At 43.9% G+C, this 18,637-nt stretch overlaps 1 protein-coding gene across 1 annotated transcript in view; it reads right to left on the bottom strand.

Moving 5' to 3' along the window:
• Positions 1-8,408: 8,408 nt before the first annotated feature.
• Positions 8,409-18,637, bottom strand: part of LOC135556293 (capping protein, Arp2/3 and myosin-I linker protein 3-like) — a 57,338-nt gene continuing 47,109 nt past the window's right edge. Inside the window, 8 exon segments of the mRNA XM_064989372.1 lie at positions 8,409-9,437; positions 9,685-9,788; positions 10,026-10,101; positions 10,182-10,302; positions 11,247-11,353; positions 11,799-12,552; positions 12,656-12,857; positions 14,238-14,411. Coding sequence (XP_064845444.1) covers positions 9,262-9,437; positions 9,685-9,788; positions 10,026-10,101; positions 10,182-10,302; positions 11,247-11,353; positions 11,799-12,552; positions 12,656-12,857; positions 14,238-14,411 — 1,714 coding nt within the window. The 3' untranslated portion in view covers positions 8,409-9,261.

Genomic DNA, 18,637 nt, shown 5'->3' with positions numbered 1-18,637 from the left:
GGTGTGAGGTTTTGGTCTGGAGGGACCCTATAACTCCCTCTGATCCCACAGATACATGTCCTAATCCTGACTAACTCTGTTACAAGATGCAGGCTTACAGGGAAGAGGGCACCTCCCTCGCAGGATCTGCCTCCTTCACTCTCTATCTCACTTCCCATGCACACAGTATAACCTGCCTTAACCCTATTATTTCTTTGAGACATGAAAATGACTGTTTATTATGTCTCTGTATATATTTCTCTCAGTCCATCCCTCTCCTACTATATCCACAACAATATTGAGGACAACAGTGCACTGTAAAACAACGCACAGGAAACACAGGTGAATGTCAGGTACACAGTCAGATAATGTTCTACTACAAATAATGAATGGTTTACCCAAAAGTTTTTACAATTTGTTCTCCTCTTACAGTTCTTTATTTTATGGATTATTCACTGATGCAACAGTTGTTTATAGTCCATCTCCCTCCCTCCCTCCCCTGTGTGTCTGTGTCTAATCTCAGTATTATTGTAAAATAGATCTAATCCACCACTTCAACTGTTAAGCCCCACTGTATCTTTCCCATTTAATTCTCCCTCCTTCACCCCCCCCCCCTTTTCTCACAGACAGTATTATGGGTAGATTCCAATTAGGATTAATTGATTTCACCCCAATTCTTAGACGTGAGAGTTACCAATGCCTAAAACGGTTCCACACAGTACTGGTACCATGAGCTGTCTGGCATCAGTTTCAACAGTATGTGTTGTTTGTCTGTCTGTGTGTGTGTGTGTTTACTTGTTTACTTAATGAGTGAGGTCTCGTTGTGAGTGGGATTATCAGGCTAGTCAATGGATTAGAGAGCTGATTCTGCTTCTGTAACTGGCATCAGATTAACAGATACCCACGCTTTATTAAAGCGTCTTTAAGCTGTCAGCAGCCCCCCCTCCAACGACTATTGCTCCCCCCCCCCCTCCCCCACATGAAGTGTCAATACTTCAGTCCAATATTAATCACGATCATGTTACTAGTTTTAACATGTTTTTCTATTAGATGTGAAGGCTCCTAATTTCATTTCATTTCTCTAAAACTTACCAAAAATTAATTTCTAAATATCTGTACCTGGTCTATGGACCGTAGTGACATACTGTGTGTAGTCATCACAGATGAGCTACTGTATGCTGCAACGCACCTTTTCCATTTTTTTGCCATGGCAACCACTCTTAATTTTAATTCGCATACTTGCAGAGAACAGCAATTCCTGTACCACAAATTACCATTAGTTCCGCCTGAATAGATGAATGACCCTAGCCGACCATCTCCTCCCTGGAGAATTATATGTGCCAGTTAGAGAATGGCTATGGATAGCTTAATAACTACAACATTTCAGCAGTATGCAGAAGGCTACAGGGCTGGATCTGAACAGCCACACAAACATAGGCATTAAAAAGACTCATATGAATAGACAAAAATACAGACACATAAAGAAAAGAGAGGGGGAGACAGACAAACAGAGAGAGAGAGAGAGAGAGAGAGACAGCGAGTAGACAGATACAGAGGTAAAGAGGGATAAGAAGGAAGAGAGGGATGAAGGGATTAAGGTGGTCGATACTAAGTGGCTCTCCCAAACTGAGAGATGGCACTAAATCTGTTAATTCTCTCCCCTCCCTAGTCCTCCTCCATCCTCCCCTCCTCCTCTATCTTTCCTCCCTTCCCTTCATCGCTCCCTTCCGTTACCCCTCCCTCGCTAGTTTTTGGGATTACACTGGAACATATTCATGCAACCCTGTAAAGCCTTTCAGAACTCAAAATACACTACATGACCAAAAGTAGTCTCGTCGACACATTTCATTCCAAAATCATGGGCATTAATATGGAGTTGGTCCCCCCTTTGCTGCTATAACAGCCTCCAGTCTTCTGGGAAGGCTTTCCACATTGCTGTGGGGACTTGCTTCCATTTTGCCACAAGACCATTAGTGAGGTCGGGCACTGATGTTGGGCGATTAGGTCTGGCTCGCGGTCGGCGTTCCAATTCATCCCAAAGGTATTCGATGGGGTTGAGGTCAGGGCTCTGTGCAGGCCAGTCAAGTTCTTCCACACCGATCCCGACAAACCATTTCTATATGGACCTCACTTTGTGCACGGGAGCATTGTCATGCTGAAACAGGAAAGGTTCTTCCCCAAACTGTTGCCACAAAGTTGGAAGCACAAAATTGTCTAGAATGTCATTATATAGTGTTAAGATTTTAAGATGTAGTGTTAAGATTTCCCTTTACTGGAACTAAGGGGCCTGGCCCAGAAAGCATGAAAAAAAGTCCCAGACCATTATTCCTCCTTTACGAAACTTTACAGTTGGCACTATGCAGCGTTCTCCTAGCATCTGCCAAACCCAAATTCGTCCGTCGGACTGCCAGATGGTGAAGCGTGATTCATCACTTCAGAGCACGCGTTTCCGCTGCTCCGGAGTCCAATGGCAGGGAGCTTTACACCACTCCAGCCGATGCTTGGCATTGCACATGGTGATCTTAGGCTTGTGTGCTGCTGCCCGGCCATGGAAACCCATTTAATGAATCTAACGACAAACAGTTATTGTGCTGACGATGCTTCCAAAGGCAGTTTGGAACTCAGTAGTGAGTGTTGCAACTGAGGACAGACAATTTTTATGCACTACGCGCTTCAGCACTCATCTGTCCCGTTCTGTGATCTTGTGTGGCCTACCACTTTGCGGCTGAGTAGTTGTTGTGCCTATAAGTTTCCATTTCACAATAACAGCACTTACAGTTGACCTGAGCAGCTCTAGCAGGGCAGAAATTTGACGAACTGACGTGTTGGAAAGTATGACGGTGCCACGTTGAAAGTCACTGAGCCATTCTACTGCCAATGTTTGTCTATGGAGATTGCATTGCTGTGTGCTCGGTTTTATACACCTGTCAGCAACAGGTGTGGCTGAAATAGACTAATCCACTCATTTGAAAGGGTGTCCACATACTTTTGTATATATAGTGCATTTGGTATAATACGCACATTATGGTCTTGTAATGCTATGGAGATTCATTCTGTACAGGCATATTTCAATCACTTTATAATAACTTTAAGACATACACATAATACTGTACAACAAATTCAACACAAAGTTCTGAAAAACCGATTGAGAAAAAACAGAGAAAGTAATCCTAAATGCGTGGCACTACATTTGGGGCTGAAGGTAGTACTGTATATACACAGGGTGACAGGAACTCAATAGTAATTGCAGAGAATTGTGATAGCGGTATTTAAAGTCTGATAATAATTGTGATTACCGGTAGTCTTTTCAGCTGAGGGGGCGTCAGCTCTGTGTGGAGGGAATCAACACATGTGAGACCTGTCAGACTCTGACACAGCGGGGGCGAAGGTGGCACTCAGACACACACTATAGTGTCTACTGTAAACTATTGACCACAACCGATCACACACATCAGTCCTTGGCTACCATTTCTCTTTACTCTGGGTCTATAGGGCCCTATTATGAAAAGGTACAACATGTCATTTACTATGAGCCAGGCAATGGTGCACCAGTGGGCATGAGGAGGTGACACATTTTTCCAATTTCAGGTGTATCTAACAATTCCGCTCATAGTAATCTTGATTGCTTCAGCACTTTACTGGCAGTGTAAAGGGGCAGCACAGTCAAAAAGAGTTTTTTCTATTTTTATTTCCACAATATGAGGCCAAAATAACACACTGAAATTGTGAACATTATGATAATGCCCTTTTAGTGGAATTTTAACCTGTTCAGTTGGGATGGACTTTTTGGCCCACAGGATGTAATTATTCTGACAAATGACCAGTCGTCTTTTATTTGCATATGCATCCTCCTACATTGAAGAGGTAAGAAGGGTAGTCTCTAGAGGAGGAGTGTCAAACATACAGGTCCAATCCGACACATGGATGTTTTGAGTAAAAATGATTTTTTTTAAAGCATTTTTAAAGCAATCATTTTTTAAGATTCTTGCATACTTAACTTTCTGAACATTATATAGTCAAATCTCCTTTATTAGTAGCCTGTCAACTATGTGTCTATCTAGTCTTTACAAATCACGACACAATCTGGTGGTGCCGACCCACGTGGATGTCTCCGGTAGCCTCTTTTGACAAGAGTTCATCTCAGTGCAATTGGCATGCGGAAACATGGATGATTGCAGGAATTTCCACCAGAGCTGTTGCCAAAAGCTTAACATCCTTATCATTTATCGCCCTCCCAGGTTCCATATTGAATGTACAGCTTTTTCTATTCTCTCCTCTCCCCTTACCCATCCATGCTTTGAATTCCATGCTGTCACAGTTACCAGCCCTTTCAAGCTTAACATCCTTATCATTTATCGCCCTCCAGGTTCCCTCGGAGAGTTCATCCAATGAGCCATAAACCGCCTCCTTCTTTCCAATGTCACCTTTACTCACAAGGCAGACGCTCGACCTCATCTTTTTGCTGTTCTTCCACTAACCTCATTGCAACTCCCCTCCAAGTCTCCGACCACTACCTTGTAGCCATCCAACACTTCCCAACAGGAACGTCCCAACCATCGCTCTCTCTCCCCCGCTTCTCTCTCCTCTTCCATCCTATCATCTCTTCCCTCTGCTCATACCTTCTCCAACCTAACTCTGCCTCCTCAACCCTCCTCTCTTCCCTTTCTGCATCCTTTGACTCTCACCTCCCTCCCCGCTCCGTGGCTCGACGACTTATTGCGAGCTCACAGCCTCCGGGCAGGACCTAAATTCCAAGCATCTGCCTCTAACCCTAGGAAGCTCCACCTGAATCCTCTCCCCCTCCCCCCCTCCCCTCTGACATCCGCGTTGCTAAGTTTTCTACCCTGTGCTCTGACCTCTCTCCAGATGAAATCTCTGACGGCCGGCCCAACAACCTGCCCGCTTGGACCTCACCTCGCTCTCAACCATCCCTGGAGCACCCCTTGTGAAAAAACCTACACTCGATCCCTCCAGCTACAGACCAGTACCAGTCCTTGGCCAGCTCTCCCGCTACAGAATGACCTTCTTGAGCTGTGAGACTAGTCATTCAACTGGACTGCTCTTCTCTGTTTTGCGCTCCCAGGCTAACTCTCTCTCCTCTGCTCTCATCCTTCTAGACCTATCGGCTGCCTTCGATACTGTGAACCATCAGATCCTCCTCTCCACCCTCTCCGAATCTCCGGCGCGGCCCACGCTGATTGCGTTCTGACAGGTCGCAAAACCAGGTGGCTGGCGAGAATCTGTCTCCTCGCCAGACCAACCATCTCAGTCTCTCCTATCATTGCTATGCAGACGACACACAAAAGCTCTCCATGTCCCATAATGGATGTGGAACAAAGCTGGTGAACCTCGGCAAGACTGCGCCATCACGGTTGACAACTCCATTGTGTCCTCCTCCCAGAGCGCTAAGAACCTTGGCGTGATCCTGGACAACACCCTGTCGTTCTCAACCACATCATGGCGGTGGCCCGTTCCTGTAGGTTCATGACCCTGCCTCACACAGGAAGCGGCGCAGGTCCCTAATCCAGGCACTTGTCTGGATTACTGCAACTCGCTGTTGGCTGGGCTCCCTGCCTGTGCCATTAAACCCCTACAACTCATCCAGAACGCCGCAGCCCGTCTGGTGTTAACCTTCCCAAGTTCTCACAAGTCACCCCGCTCCTCCGCTCTCTCCACTGGCTTCCAGTTGAAGCTCGCATCCGCTACAAGACCATGGTGCTTGCCTACGGAGACCTCCAGGCTCTGATCAGGCCCTGGCCTCCCTACCACTGAGGAAGTACAGTTCCCGCTCAGCCCAGTCAAAACTGTTCGCTGCTCTGGCCCCCCAATGGTGGAACAAACTCCCTGGAGTCAATCACCAACACCTGAAACCCCACCTCTTCAAGGAATACCTAGGATAGGATAAGTAATCCTTCTCCCCCCCCCTTAATGATTTAGATGCACTATTGTAAAGTAGCTGTTCCACTGGATGTCAGAAGGTGAATTCACCAATTTGTAAGTCGCTCTGGATAAGAGCGTCTGCTAAATGACTTAAATGTAATGTAAATGTAATGGATGAATCCCGGTTTCAACTGGACCGGGCAGATAGCAGATAGCATGTGTGGTGTCGTGTGGGCAAGCGGGTTTCTGATGTCAACGTGAACAAAGTGCCCCATGGTTGAAGAAAGTGCCCCACAATTGCATTTTGGCAATTTGAATAAACAGCGATACCGTGATGAGATCCTGAGCTCCATTGTCATGCCATTTATCCGCTGCCATCACCTCATGTTTCAGCATGATAATGTGGTGGCCCATGTCGCAAGGATCTGTACACAATTCCTGTAAGCTGAAAATGTCTCAGTTCTTCCATGGCATATTCACAAGACATGTCACCCATTGAGCATGTTTGGGATCAACGTGTACAACAGCGTGTTCCAGTTCCCACCAATATCCAGCAACTTTGCACAGCCATTGAAGAGGAGTGGGACAACATTCCACAGGCCACAATCAACAGCCTGATCAACTCTACGTGAAGAAGATGTGTCGCACTGCACGAGGAAAATGGTGGTCACACTAGACACTGACAGATTTTCTCATCCATGCCCATTCCTTTTTTTAAGGTATCTGTAAGGAGCAGGTGCATATCTGTATTCCCAGTCATCTGTACTTCTTTATGTGAACTGTAACTCAGTAAAAACCTTGAAATTGTTGCATGTACATTTTTTGGTCAGTGTATATAAAGTGTCAAGCCAACCAAATAACATTTATTTAATTTTGAATAAAAAATGCTTTCAGGCTGAAATTGAATTGCTAAACATTTTCACACCTATTGTATTTCCTATATTGTCCTTAAAACACCACTAATTGTTTTTCCTATTCTATTCTACTTTTACTATGTTTCATACAAACCTTCTGGAGAGGCCTGATCATTTCAGCTGTTATTTCCTAATAGTTTCCGGTTGAAAATACAATCAACACGGGACATTTTAATCAGTAGGTTTTGGGAGGAGTTGCATATAAGTTAATAGACCAGTTCCAAACATCTCTACCAATAACAGCTAGTTTTCAGGTTAGGCTACATTTTCCTCCCATTATGCCCTTCTGCCCTGGTGGATTGATCCACACTGTGGCTAATGCACCACCTTCCCTTCCCCACTCAGACCACTCCCAGACAGTCCTGACATTTTAGCTTGAGAAATATTTTTCTGCCCCCCCCCCAAAAAATTTTTTTGTTTCTTTTTGACCACTTTCATGGAAAACTTTTACAGTAAGGTACTTAATTGTTACCCGGAAATGATTTGATATTCAAATACAGTATTTTTAAAACATTTTATTTAAAAAATATATATATATTTTTGGGGGGTAAATGTAGCGTAATACAAAACGCCCTTTCATATTGATAGACGGTAGGACAATAAGCCCAGACAGTCAAATTAAGTCAACATATCCAAGAGAGGATATTAAAGTAAGTGTTTTTCTTTCTAATCCCGATGATTAACTGCCAGGTGCATGAAAGCCAATGATAAAATAGATCAATATAAGATCCTGTGTCTTTTGTCTGTCGGGCCTCCTCCCACCCACTCCACCATCCACCTCATGAAGACAGTCCACAGGAGTGTGGAAATGCATTTCAAACAACTACAATCACACATAAATATCTACGGCTTAAAACAGTTATCGACAAAATAATGCATTGAATCATCAGACACAGATTCAACGATATGAGAAGTTACAGGTGTGGGATCTTAATCTGACCAAGGAAAAATAATCCTGCAGCAACAGAATTTGAATGTTTTAGTATCGGTGGTTAGGCTACTAGCTGGCCAAAAGTAGGCTACATGAAAGTGCAAAACTATTAATATCACCATTGATTAGTGTGGGTTTTAAGTAGGAATTTCTATAAATAACGAAGCTCATCTGCATGTCCTGCAGTGGAGGAACATTCTCAGCAACAAGAGTGATCAATTTAGGATTCAACATCTGTAGGCACAGTGGTAGAAGCGCATTTTCAAGTTTTAATTACAGAGTTTGAAGAAGCAGCTTTTCATTACATTTCCATATGAATAGCTCATTAGTACTTAGCACACCAGCCAGCCAAAGCTCATATTTGACTCATTCCACCATCTTCAGAAATAGGGCCATGACATGGTTGCTAATGACAACCAGCAAGACTGCTTCTCAGCAGCTCACGTGTTTGGTGTTCTAGATTATGAGTCTTTCTGTTGCTGAGAGGTCCGCCTTTCATTTGTTGGGGTTGGTCGCCACCTGCTGTTAGGGATAATTACAGGAGGCCTAATGTAGCTGCCACCCTGCTGGTTAAAGTATTATAACCCAGAGTGGTAATTCTGTCGTTAAACAGCATAGTGAACGCAGTTTGGAAAGTAAAATCGTTTACCTCCCTTTATTATCCTATTATGAACCAAACCACAAAAAGGATGACATTCTCAGTGTGTATTCCAGTACAGCATTTTTATTCATTCATAGGGTATACTCATACAATATTTTTGATTGAATTTTTCTATAAAATATATTACCTTTCAGTCCATGAAAGCAGAACTAGATATAAATATTTCATTTAATAATATGCAACAACTCATTCTCAAGTTTCAACTATGGCAATCAACGTTCACAGCAGTCAAATTGCATTGCAGATTTAGAAATAACATTCTAATAGACACATTCCTTTCTTTAGTCAAGCTTAGCCACATAGCTTAGTTTACATAAACAATAATAATACAAAATAAAGTGTAACTCTCAATAATAATAACAAAATGCTCCAATGTTTGGCCCCTTAGCATTATAGCATGACAGTGTTTTAGCCATTTTGTAAGTGCAGACAACAATTCAGTAGTTTTTCAAAAGTAGCAAACACCATTCGAATAGCTGCAAAACAGTTCAGCAGGTTTCCATTGAGATGACAGGAAAGCAGACAGTGAGGGCAAGGGACAGACAGAGACCGACTAGGAATAGCATGTGTGTGTTCCAATAATACCGCAGTAGGTAAGTTATGCTTAGCGATGTCCGTATCATTTTGCACTCTAAGACATTTATCTTCCCCTCCCCCTCTCTCCCTTTCTCTCTCTGTATTCGTGTGTTCCCTCTCTCTCTAGAGTCTAGTTTCTCCCTCGCATATTTCTCCTCTTCCACATCGGACAAAATGCTGCCCAGTTGTCATGACAACCCTCTGGTTGGTTGGTCTGAAGCAGCTTAATTCCATCGACATTACAACAGCTCTCTGTTAACAGACGCTGAGTTGACGCTGTCTGGGAGAGCACAGAACGAGAGACATTCCTGATTACAGATTCATCTCATTAGACACAATTTGATCAGATAATTAACAACAGTGAAGTCATGTTTGAGTTCTATTCCGACATAAGGGGTGATTGAAAACGTTGCTTTGTTTAGTCTGAGACACACACACACACACACACACACACACACACACACACACACACACACACACACACACACACACACACACACACACACACACACACACACGCACACACACACACGCACATTTGTCCCCAGATATTTATATTCTTGTGAACAGTTCTGGTCCCCACAATGATGGTAAAATGAAAAACACACAAATATAGCTGTATCCAAAGAACCATATCTGTTTTTATGCATTAAGTATGAGAGGAAACACATGCTCCCATTCTCACAGAGACAGAGGCAGAAAGAGAGAGAGAAAGAGAGAGCGAGCGACAGAGGCAGAGAGACCAGGATAGTCCAAGGATTTGTTTCTGTTCTGGAGTAGTCTAGGTTTTTTCACAGGTTTGCGATTTGGGGGCTTCTCGAGATTATTAGGGCATCCCTGTCAGTGCCTGGGGTAAATGAACACAGGAAATACTGTACAAGGTAACAGTCAGACAGTGTGTGATCATGAGGCACATATTAACACACACAAGCACACACCCATGGATCAATACAAGCATACTGACTAACTATTGGAAAGACAGACAGACAGACAGACAGACAGACAGACAGACAGACAGACAGACAGACAGACAGACAGACAGACAGACAGACAGACAGACAGACAGACAGACAGACAGACAGACGTACCTGTGTCACAAGACATAGCCTTCCTGTTCCTCTGGGGTTTCACTGGGGCTTGAGGTCTCACTGCTTCCTCACCTGCACACCATATACCACCGTCAATCATACACTGTCATACACTGTAACGACAAAATGATATTGATTTAATTTGTTAATACCTTGACTGAAAGCCCTGTCAGCCAATCCCAGCACTGGCTTGTTGAATGCAGATGGTGCAAGATGTGGGATCGGCCTTTCATTGGCATACTCAATTGGAGAAGACACATAGGATGTCTTTGGCTGAAAATAAATGGGGCACAAAATCAATAAAATTATCAATTAATATCTAAACATAACCACACATACACTCAGTGGACAGTTTATTAAGTACACCCATCTAGTCTCAGGTCGGACCCCCCGTTGCCTCCAGAATAGCCTGAATTCTTTGGCGCATGGAAATGTTTCTCAATTGGTATCAAAGGACCTAACGTGTGCCAGGAAAACATTCCCCAAACCATTACACCACCAGCACCAGCCTGTATCGTTGACACCAGACAGGACGGGGCCATGGACTCATGCTACTTACTCCAAAACCTGACGCTTCCCTTAGCATGGCGCAACAGGAACCGGGATTTGATGGAGCAGTCAATGTATTTCCATTCCTCAATTGTCCAGTGTTGGTGTCCGCGTGTCCACTGGAGCCGCTCATTCTTATTTTTAGCTGATAAGAGTGGAACACGGTGTGGTCGTCTGCTGCAACAGCCCATCCGTGACAAGGACCGGTGAGTTCTGCGTTCCAAGATACCATTCTGCGAACCACCGTTGTACTGTGCCGTTTTTTGCCTGTTAGCTTGCACGATTCTTGCCATTCTTTTTCGACCTCTCACCAACAAGCTGTTTTCGCCCACTGGACTGCCGCTGACTGGATGTTTTTTTGTTTGTCGCACCATTCTCAGTAAATCCCAAAACACTGTCGTGCGGCCGTATGGTTCTGAGTTACCGGAACCGGCGCGCCTGGCACTGACGACCATACCACACACAATGTTGCTTAGGTAACTCATTTTGCCCATTCTAATGTTCAATCGAACAGTAACTGAAGTCCTCGACGCCTGTCTGCCTGCTTTATATAGCAAGCCACAGTCACGTGACTCACTGTCTGTAGGAGCAAACCATTTTGGTGAACTGGGCAGTATACTATTATATTCACATAAATATGACAACCAGAAGTATATGAAAAGACAGACCTTTTCAGGAATGGGAGGTGGCACTCCCTCTGCATCTCTGCCTCGATCTCTCTCTTTCCTTTCCATTCTTCCACCATCCCTATCTCCGTCTGCTTCCTCCTCTGCACCTGAAGATAAAGATGGAGTAATAATATCATTAAAGCTGCAATATGTAACTTTCTGGGTGACCGGACTAAATTCACATAGAAATGTGAGTTATAGATCTGTCATTTTCACTGAAAGCAAGTCTAAGAAGCGGTAGATAGGTTTTATGTGCATTATTTCTATGCTTCATCTTCTTAAGTTGCATTTTTGTGTCTTTTACTTTCGGTTTTTTACACCAGCTTCAAACAGCTGAAAATATAAATGTAAAATATATTTTATAGCGGTTTAGATGGTACAATAATTCTCTACACTGAATCATCTTACCAAACCGTATACTTTGTTTGTTTTGTCACATAAACTGAAATTATGCGAACTATTCCAATTTTAGCAACCAGGAAATGGCGGAGCGATTTCTGCATATTGCACCTTTAAATCAACACAACAATGTGTAAGAGACAGGTGCAGTACCAGAGCTCTCCTGTAGATGTCTCTGTCTCAGTTTGGACTGGATGGGTTTGCTGCTTTGGGGAGGAGGGTCTGGTTTAGATGCATTCATAGAAACCCGTCCAGGGGGAACTCCTCCTCCACCCCTCCACCCTTCCACCTGTCCTACAGCAGTGTCTGAGTGCAGATGTCTGTCCGTCTGTGTGTCAGAGTACTTCTGTCTGTCCACGGTTGCCTCCATGTTTTTCTGGGAGTCAGTCTCACTTTTAGGTGATGGAGTCCTGTCTGATGGGTAAGGGGGCAGAGGCCTCTGAGCCAGATGTTGTCCCTGGGCTTGTCTGTCAGACTGTCTGCCTGACTGCTTACTCTCTATCCACTGTCTGTCTATCTGTATGTCTGTCAGTCGTCCCTCTGCCCACTTTCTGTCTGTCTGCTGTCTGCTCACCGTCCACTGTCTATCTCGATCAAACTGTCTGTCGATCTGTCTCTGTGTGTGTCTGTCAACTGTCCACTGTCTCTCCATGAGTCTATCTGCATGCCTGCTCTCTGTCCAATATCTGTCTATCTGTCTCTCTGCTGTTCTTCCCTCTGTCCATGTTTTGTCTGACAGTTTGTCCTCGGTCCAGTGCCGGTCAGAGTGTCTGTCAGCCGGTCTTATTAATGTCCTCTCTCTGTCTGTGTGAAGCCCCTCTGTCCACTGTCTGTCCACCTGTCTGTCCTCTGACCAATGTCTGTCAGTATCTGCAGGTTGCTCGTGCGCTGTCTCTAGCTTTGATGGCTGTAAATAACACAGAGGAAAAGATGAGAAGAGATATTATAACCATGAACTCATCAACCGGTATGAATGTTTTCTACCACAAGTGATACAGCATAGACTGGACCTGGCTGGGTGAGTAGAAGGGGTGTCTGCTGCCCGGCATGCCAGGCTGTGGTGGTATGCTCTGCACTGGCTGCAGGCTCAGGCCTACTGGCTCCTCCCCCTTCTGGTCCTCCACCTTCCCATCAGCCCCCTCACCAGGAGAGCAGGCCCTGGCAGCAGAACGAGGGGGCTGCAGCAGTGTGTAGACATTCTCTGTGGCTGTCCTGAGAGAGAGAAGAGCAAAGAGGACAGTCAGAGAAACAATGAGAGTCAACCAATAATTTGCTCAGTGGCCCCTGGATTGTATTTGATTTGGTGTGGATAACAAATGGGGCCTGTTTAGGCTTTCTAACCCAGCAGGCTAAGCTATAATAATGTTTTAATATTGGGATAGAATATATTAGACTTGCATAATTTTTAACATCTTTATTCATTAGACTGCATTATCAATGCAATCATTCTGTTGCATCTCATAATCTGAGTGGGAGAAGGGCAACAGCTGTCATCTACATCTGTTTTATACACACTGGTGTCATCTACATCTGTTTTACACACACTGGTGTCATCTATATCTGTTTTACACACACTGGTGTCATCTACATCTGTTTTACACACACTAGTGTCATCTACATCTGTTTTACACACACCAGTGTCGTCTACATCTTTTTTACACACACTGGTGTCATCTACATCTGTTTTACACACACTGGTGTCATCTACATCTGTTTTACACACACTAGTGTCATCTACATCTGTTTTACACACACTGGTGTCATCTACATCTGTTTTACACACACTAGTGTCGTCTACATCTGTTTTACACACACTAGTGTCATCTACATCTGTTTTACACACACTGGTGTCATCTACATCTGTTTTACACACACTGGTGTCATCTACATCTGTTTTACACACACTAGTGTCGTCTACATCTGTTTTACACACACTGGTGTCATCTACATCTGTTTTACACACACTGGTGTCATCTACATCTGTTTTACACACACTGGTGTCATCTACATCTGTTTTACACACACTAGTGTCGTCTACATCTGTTTTACACACACTGGTGTCGTCTACATCTGTTTTACACACACTGGTGTCATCTACATCTGTTTTACACACACTGGTGTCATCTACATCTGTTTTACACACACTAGTGTCGTCTACATCTGTTTTACACACACTAGTGTCGTCTACATCTGTTTTACACACACTACTGTCATCGACATCTGTTTTACACACACTGGTGTCATCTACATCTGCAGTGCTCTCCGGCAGCATGACCATTCCTCATGTCAATACAGAACTGCTTCCCAGCACTGATTTAGACTAAGAGCACACAGGGTACCCAGAGCATGCACTTAATGCTCATCATACTAACAGAGGGACAGAGAGAGAATGAAAGGTAGAGGGAGAAAGAGAGATTGAATGAGAGTGATACATATTCATAAAGAGGTAAGGGGTAAACATGTGTATTAAGTGAAAGTGAGGATCTACATGCGACTCTGGTATAAATCATGCTGTGTAGATTGCACAGCTTTATATATCATACTACCTGGGTGCGTGTGTGTGTGTGTGTGGGATACTGAGGATTCACCAACCCTGTGGGTGCCGTGGCAACAGTGTGACACTCCTCCCCACACCCATCTCCGCCAGACTCTGGCCCCTGATTGGAGAGAGTTGAGTTGCGGTTCCTACGGAAACCAAAGATGGCCAGCATATTGCGTCTTTTCTTTCGCCTGAGAGAGTGGGCTTTATGGAGAGAGGACAACTGACTGACATAGGGGAAATGAGATGGAAAGGGTAGAGAGAGATGAGCGGAACAAAACAGGAAGAAGATAAAGGGTGAAGTCAAAAGGCAGATATAAAGAGAGACAAACTGACCATAGCTATACTGGATAAAATATGTACAAAACATTAGGAACACCTTCATAATAGTGAGATGTACCCCCCAAAAGAAGAGCCTCAATTCATCAGGGCATGGACTCGAAAGCGTTCCACGGAGATTCTGGCCCATGTGGACTCCAATACTTCCCACAGTTGTGTCAAGTTGGCTCGATGTCCTTTGGGTGGTGGACCATTCTTGATACACACGGGAAGCGAGTGTGAAAAACCCTCTCAACCCAGTGTACCTGACACCTACTACCATACGCCGTTCAAATGCACTTCTATTTATTTTAATTTTAAATTGAACCTTTATTTAACTAGGCAAGTCAGTTAAGAACAAAGTTCTTATTTTCAATGACGGCCTACCAAAAGACCTGGGACGGGGTCTGGGATTAAAAATATACTGTATATTTTTTATAAAAACAGGACAAAACACACATCACGACAAGAGAGATACCACAACACTACATAAAGAGATACCTAAGACAACAACATAGCATGGCAGCAACACATGACATCACAGCATAGTAGCAACACAACATGACAACAACATGGTAGCAACACAACATGGCTGCAGCACAACATGGTAGCAGCACAAAACATGGTACAAACATTATAAGGCAAAAACAACAGCACAAAGGGCAAGAAGGTAGAGACAACAATACATTATGCGCAGCAACCAAAACTGTCAGTAAGAGTGTCTATGATTGAGTCTTTGAATGAAGCGATGGAGAAAAAATTGTCCAGTTTGTGTGTTTTTTGCAGCACATTCCAGCTGCAGCGAACTGAAAAGACGAGCGACCCAGGGATGTGTGTGCTTTGGGGACCTTTAACAGGATGTGACTGGCAGAATGGGTGTTGTATGTGGAGGATGCGGGCTGCAGTAGATATCTCAGATAGGGTGGAGTGAGGCCTAAGAGGGTTTTATAAATAAGCATCAACCAGTGGGTCTTGCGACAGGTATACAGAGATGACCAGTTTACAGAGGAATAAAGAGTGCAGTGATGTGTCGTATAAGGAACATTGGTGGAAAATGTGATGGCCAAATGGTAAAGAACATCTAGCCACTCGAGCACCCTTACCTGCCGATCTATAAATTACGTCTCCATAATAAATAGGAGCGATTATGATAGAGGAAACCAAGTCTAGATTTAACCTTAGCCTGCAGCTTTGATATGTGCTGAGAGAAGGACAGTGTACCATGTAGCCATACTCCCAAGTACTCGTATGAGGTGACTACCTCAAGCTCTAAACCCTCAGAGGTAGTAATCACATCGGTGGGGAGACGGGCATTCTTCTTACCAAACCAGATACCTTTTGTTTTGGGGGTGTTCAGAACATGGTTAAGGGCAGAGAAAGCTTGTTGGACACTAAGAAAGCTTTGTTGTAGAGCGTTTAACACAAAACGCCAGCTGAGTATAATACTGTATCATCTGCTTATAAATGGATGAGAGAGCTTCCTACTGCCTGAGCTATGTTGTTGATGTATATTGAGAAGAGTGTGGGGACTAGGATCGAGCCTTGGGGTACTCCCTTGGTGACAGGCAGTGGCTGAGACAGCAGATTTTCTGACTTTATACACTGCACTCTTTGAGAGAGGTCGTTAGCAAATCAGGCCAAAGACCCCTCAGAGACACCAATACTCCTTAGCTGGCCGACAAGAATGTAATGATCTACCATATCAAAAGCTTTGGCCAAATCAATTAAAATAGCAGCACAATATTGCTTAGAATCAAGGGCAATGGTAACATCATTTAGGACCTTTAAGGTTGCAGTGACACATCCATAAACTGAGCGGAAACCAGAATGCATACCAGAGAGAATACTACAGACATCAAGAAAGCCAGTCAGTTGATTATTGCCAATTTTTTCCAACACTTTTGATAAACAGGGCAAAACAGAAATTGGCCTATAACAGTTAAGATCAGCTTGATCTCCCCCTTTAAATAAAGGACGCAACGTGGCTGCCTTCCAAGCAATAGGAACCTCCCCAGAGAGGAGAGACAAGTCGAAAAGGTCAGAGATAGGCTTGGCGATGATAGGGGCAGCAACCTTAAAGAAGAGAGGGTCTAAACCATCTGACCCAGATGTTTTTTTGGGGTCAAGTTTATGGAGCTCCTTTAGCACCTCGGACTCAGTGACTGAAAGAGGGAGGAGCATCGGGGCTAGTTGCATTAGAAGTCATGGGAGATGAGGAAATGTTGGACGGGCAAGGAGGCATGGCCGAGTCAAATAGGAATCCTGACTTAATGAAGTGGTGATTAAAGAGCTCAGCAATGTGCTCCTTGTCAGTGACAACTACATCATCAACATTAAGGGACATGGAAAGCTGTGAGGAGGAGGATTAATTCTCCAGGTCTTGAACCATTTTCCAGAGATTCTTGGGGTTAGACCCACAGAGAGATCACTGCTCCTTAAAGTAATTAACTTTGGCCTTCCGGATAGCCTGAGTGCACTTATTTCTCATTTGCCTAAACGAGAGCCAGTCAGCCTGAATATGCGAGTGCCTTTCACAAATGGAATTCTTTAGGTGGAGTAACTCTGCCAGATCATGGTCGAACCAGGGGCTGAACCTCTTTAAAATTCTAATTTTCTTTATGAAGGCGTGTTTGTTAACAATACCACTGGAAATATAAAAAAAGTAGGTCCAAGCGTCTTTGACAGAGGGGATCACGCTGATTCTATATCAATTTACAGAGGCCAGTTCATGAAGGAAGGCTTGCTCAATAAAGTTTTTTTAGCAAGCGTTTATGAAAAATCAGGACAGGCAGTTTAACTGAGCAGCCATTACGAACGCAGGCTGTAAAACAGTGATCACTAAGGTCATTACAGAAAACACCAGACTGATGCCTATCAGGATTATTTGTGAGGATAACATCAAGGAGAGTAGCATTTGGGTGTTTGGAGTCATACCTTGTGGGATTGGTAATAATCTGAGAAAGATTTAGGGAGTCCCATTGCTTTAGGACTTGGTCAGGTGGCTTAAGCATGTCCCAGTTTAGGTCACTTAGCAGGACAAATTCAGACTTAGTGTATGGGGCCAGGAGAGAACTAAGGTCATTTAGGGTACAGGCCGGTGCTGATGGTGAATGATGACACCCAGAAACAGACAACAAAAAACGATTTGAAAGTGTAATGCTTAAAAGAGCAAATCAAATTGTTTGAGGACAAACTTGGTGGAGACAACTGAGCACTGATCAACATTAAGGGACATGGACAGCTGTGAGGAGGAGGATTAATTCTCCAGGTCTTGAACCATTTTCCAGAACTTCTTGGGGTTAGACCCACAGAGAAATCACTGCTCCTTAAAGTAATTAACTTTGGCCTTCCGGATAGCCTGAGTGCACTTATTTCTCATTTGCCTAAACGAGAGCAACTGATCCTTGGTAAAGATAGCCACTCCTCCACCTTTGGAAGATCTGGTTATAACCAGAAAACACTCTTTCTTAACCACATCTCAGTCATTTTTATTTTACCTTTATTTAACTAGGCAAGTCAGTTAAGAACAAATTCTTATGTTCAATGATGGCCAAGGAACAGTGGGTTAACTGCCTGTTCAGGGGCAGAATGACAGATTTGTACCTTGTCAGCTCGGGATTTGAACTTGCAACCTTTCGGTTACTAGTCCAACGCTCTAACCACTAGGCTATCCTGCCGCCCCAATAATGACCAAAACTTCTGGATTGGAGCTGTGAACCCACACTTTCAACTGATCCATTTTAGGTAATAAGCTTCTAGTATTAATGTGCAGAAAACCCAGGATTTTACGAGAGCAGAAATCAGTGAAGCAGATATCAGAGCACAAGTCAGAATTGGGGCTTGCAACAGTAGATGGGCCAGGGTGTACATGCACATTTCCAGATATCATCAACAGTAATAATATCAGGGCACGGCACAATATTTTGTCTTACCCATTCACCCTCTGAATGGCACAGATACACAATCCATGTCTCAATTGTCTCAAGGCGTAAAAATCCTCCTCGCCTTTCATCTACACTGATTGAAGTGGATTTAACAAGTAACATCAATAAGGGATCATAGCTTTCATCTGGATTCACCTGGTCAGTCTGTCATGGAAAGAGCAGGTGTTCCTAATGTTTTGTACACTCAGCAT

This window comes from Oncorhynchus masou, chromosome 15, assembly GCF_036934945.1.
Source record: "Oncorhynchus masou masou isolate Uvic2021 chromosome 15, UVic_Omas_1.1, whole genome shotgun sequence".
NCBI classification, from domain to species: Eukaryota; Metazoa; Chordata; class Actinopteri; order Salmoniformes; family Salmonidae; genus Oncorhynchus; species Oncorhynchus masou.
The sequence above is the reverse complement of the archived record's forward strand: the minus strand, read 5'-3'. Positions and strand labels throughout refer to the sequence as shown.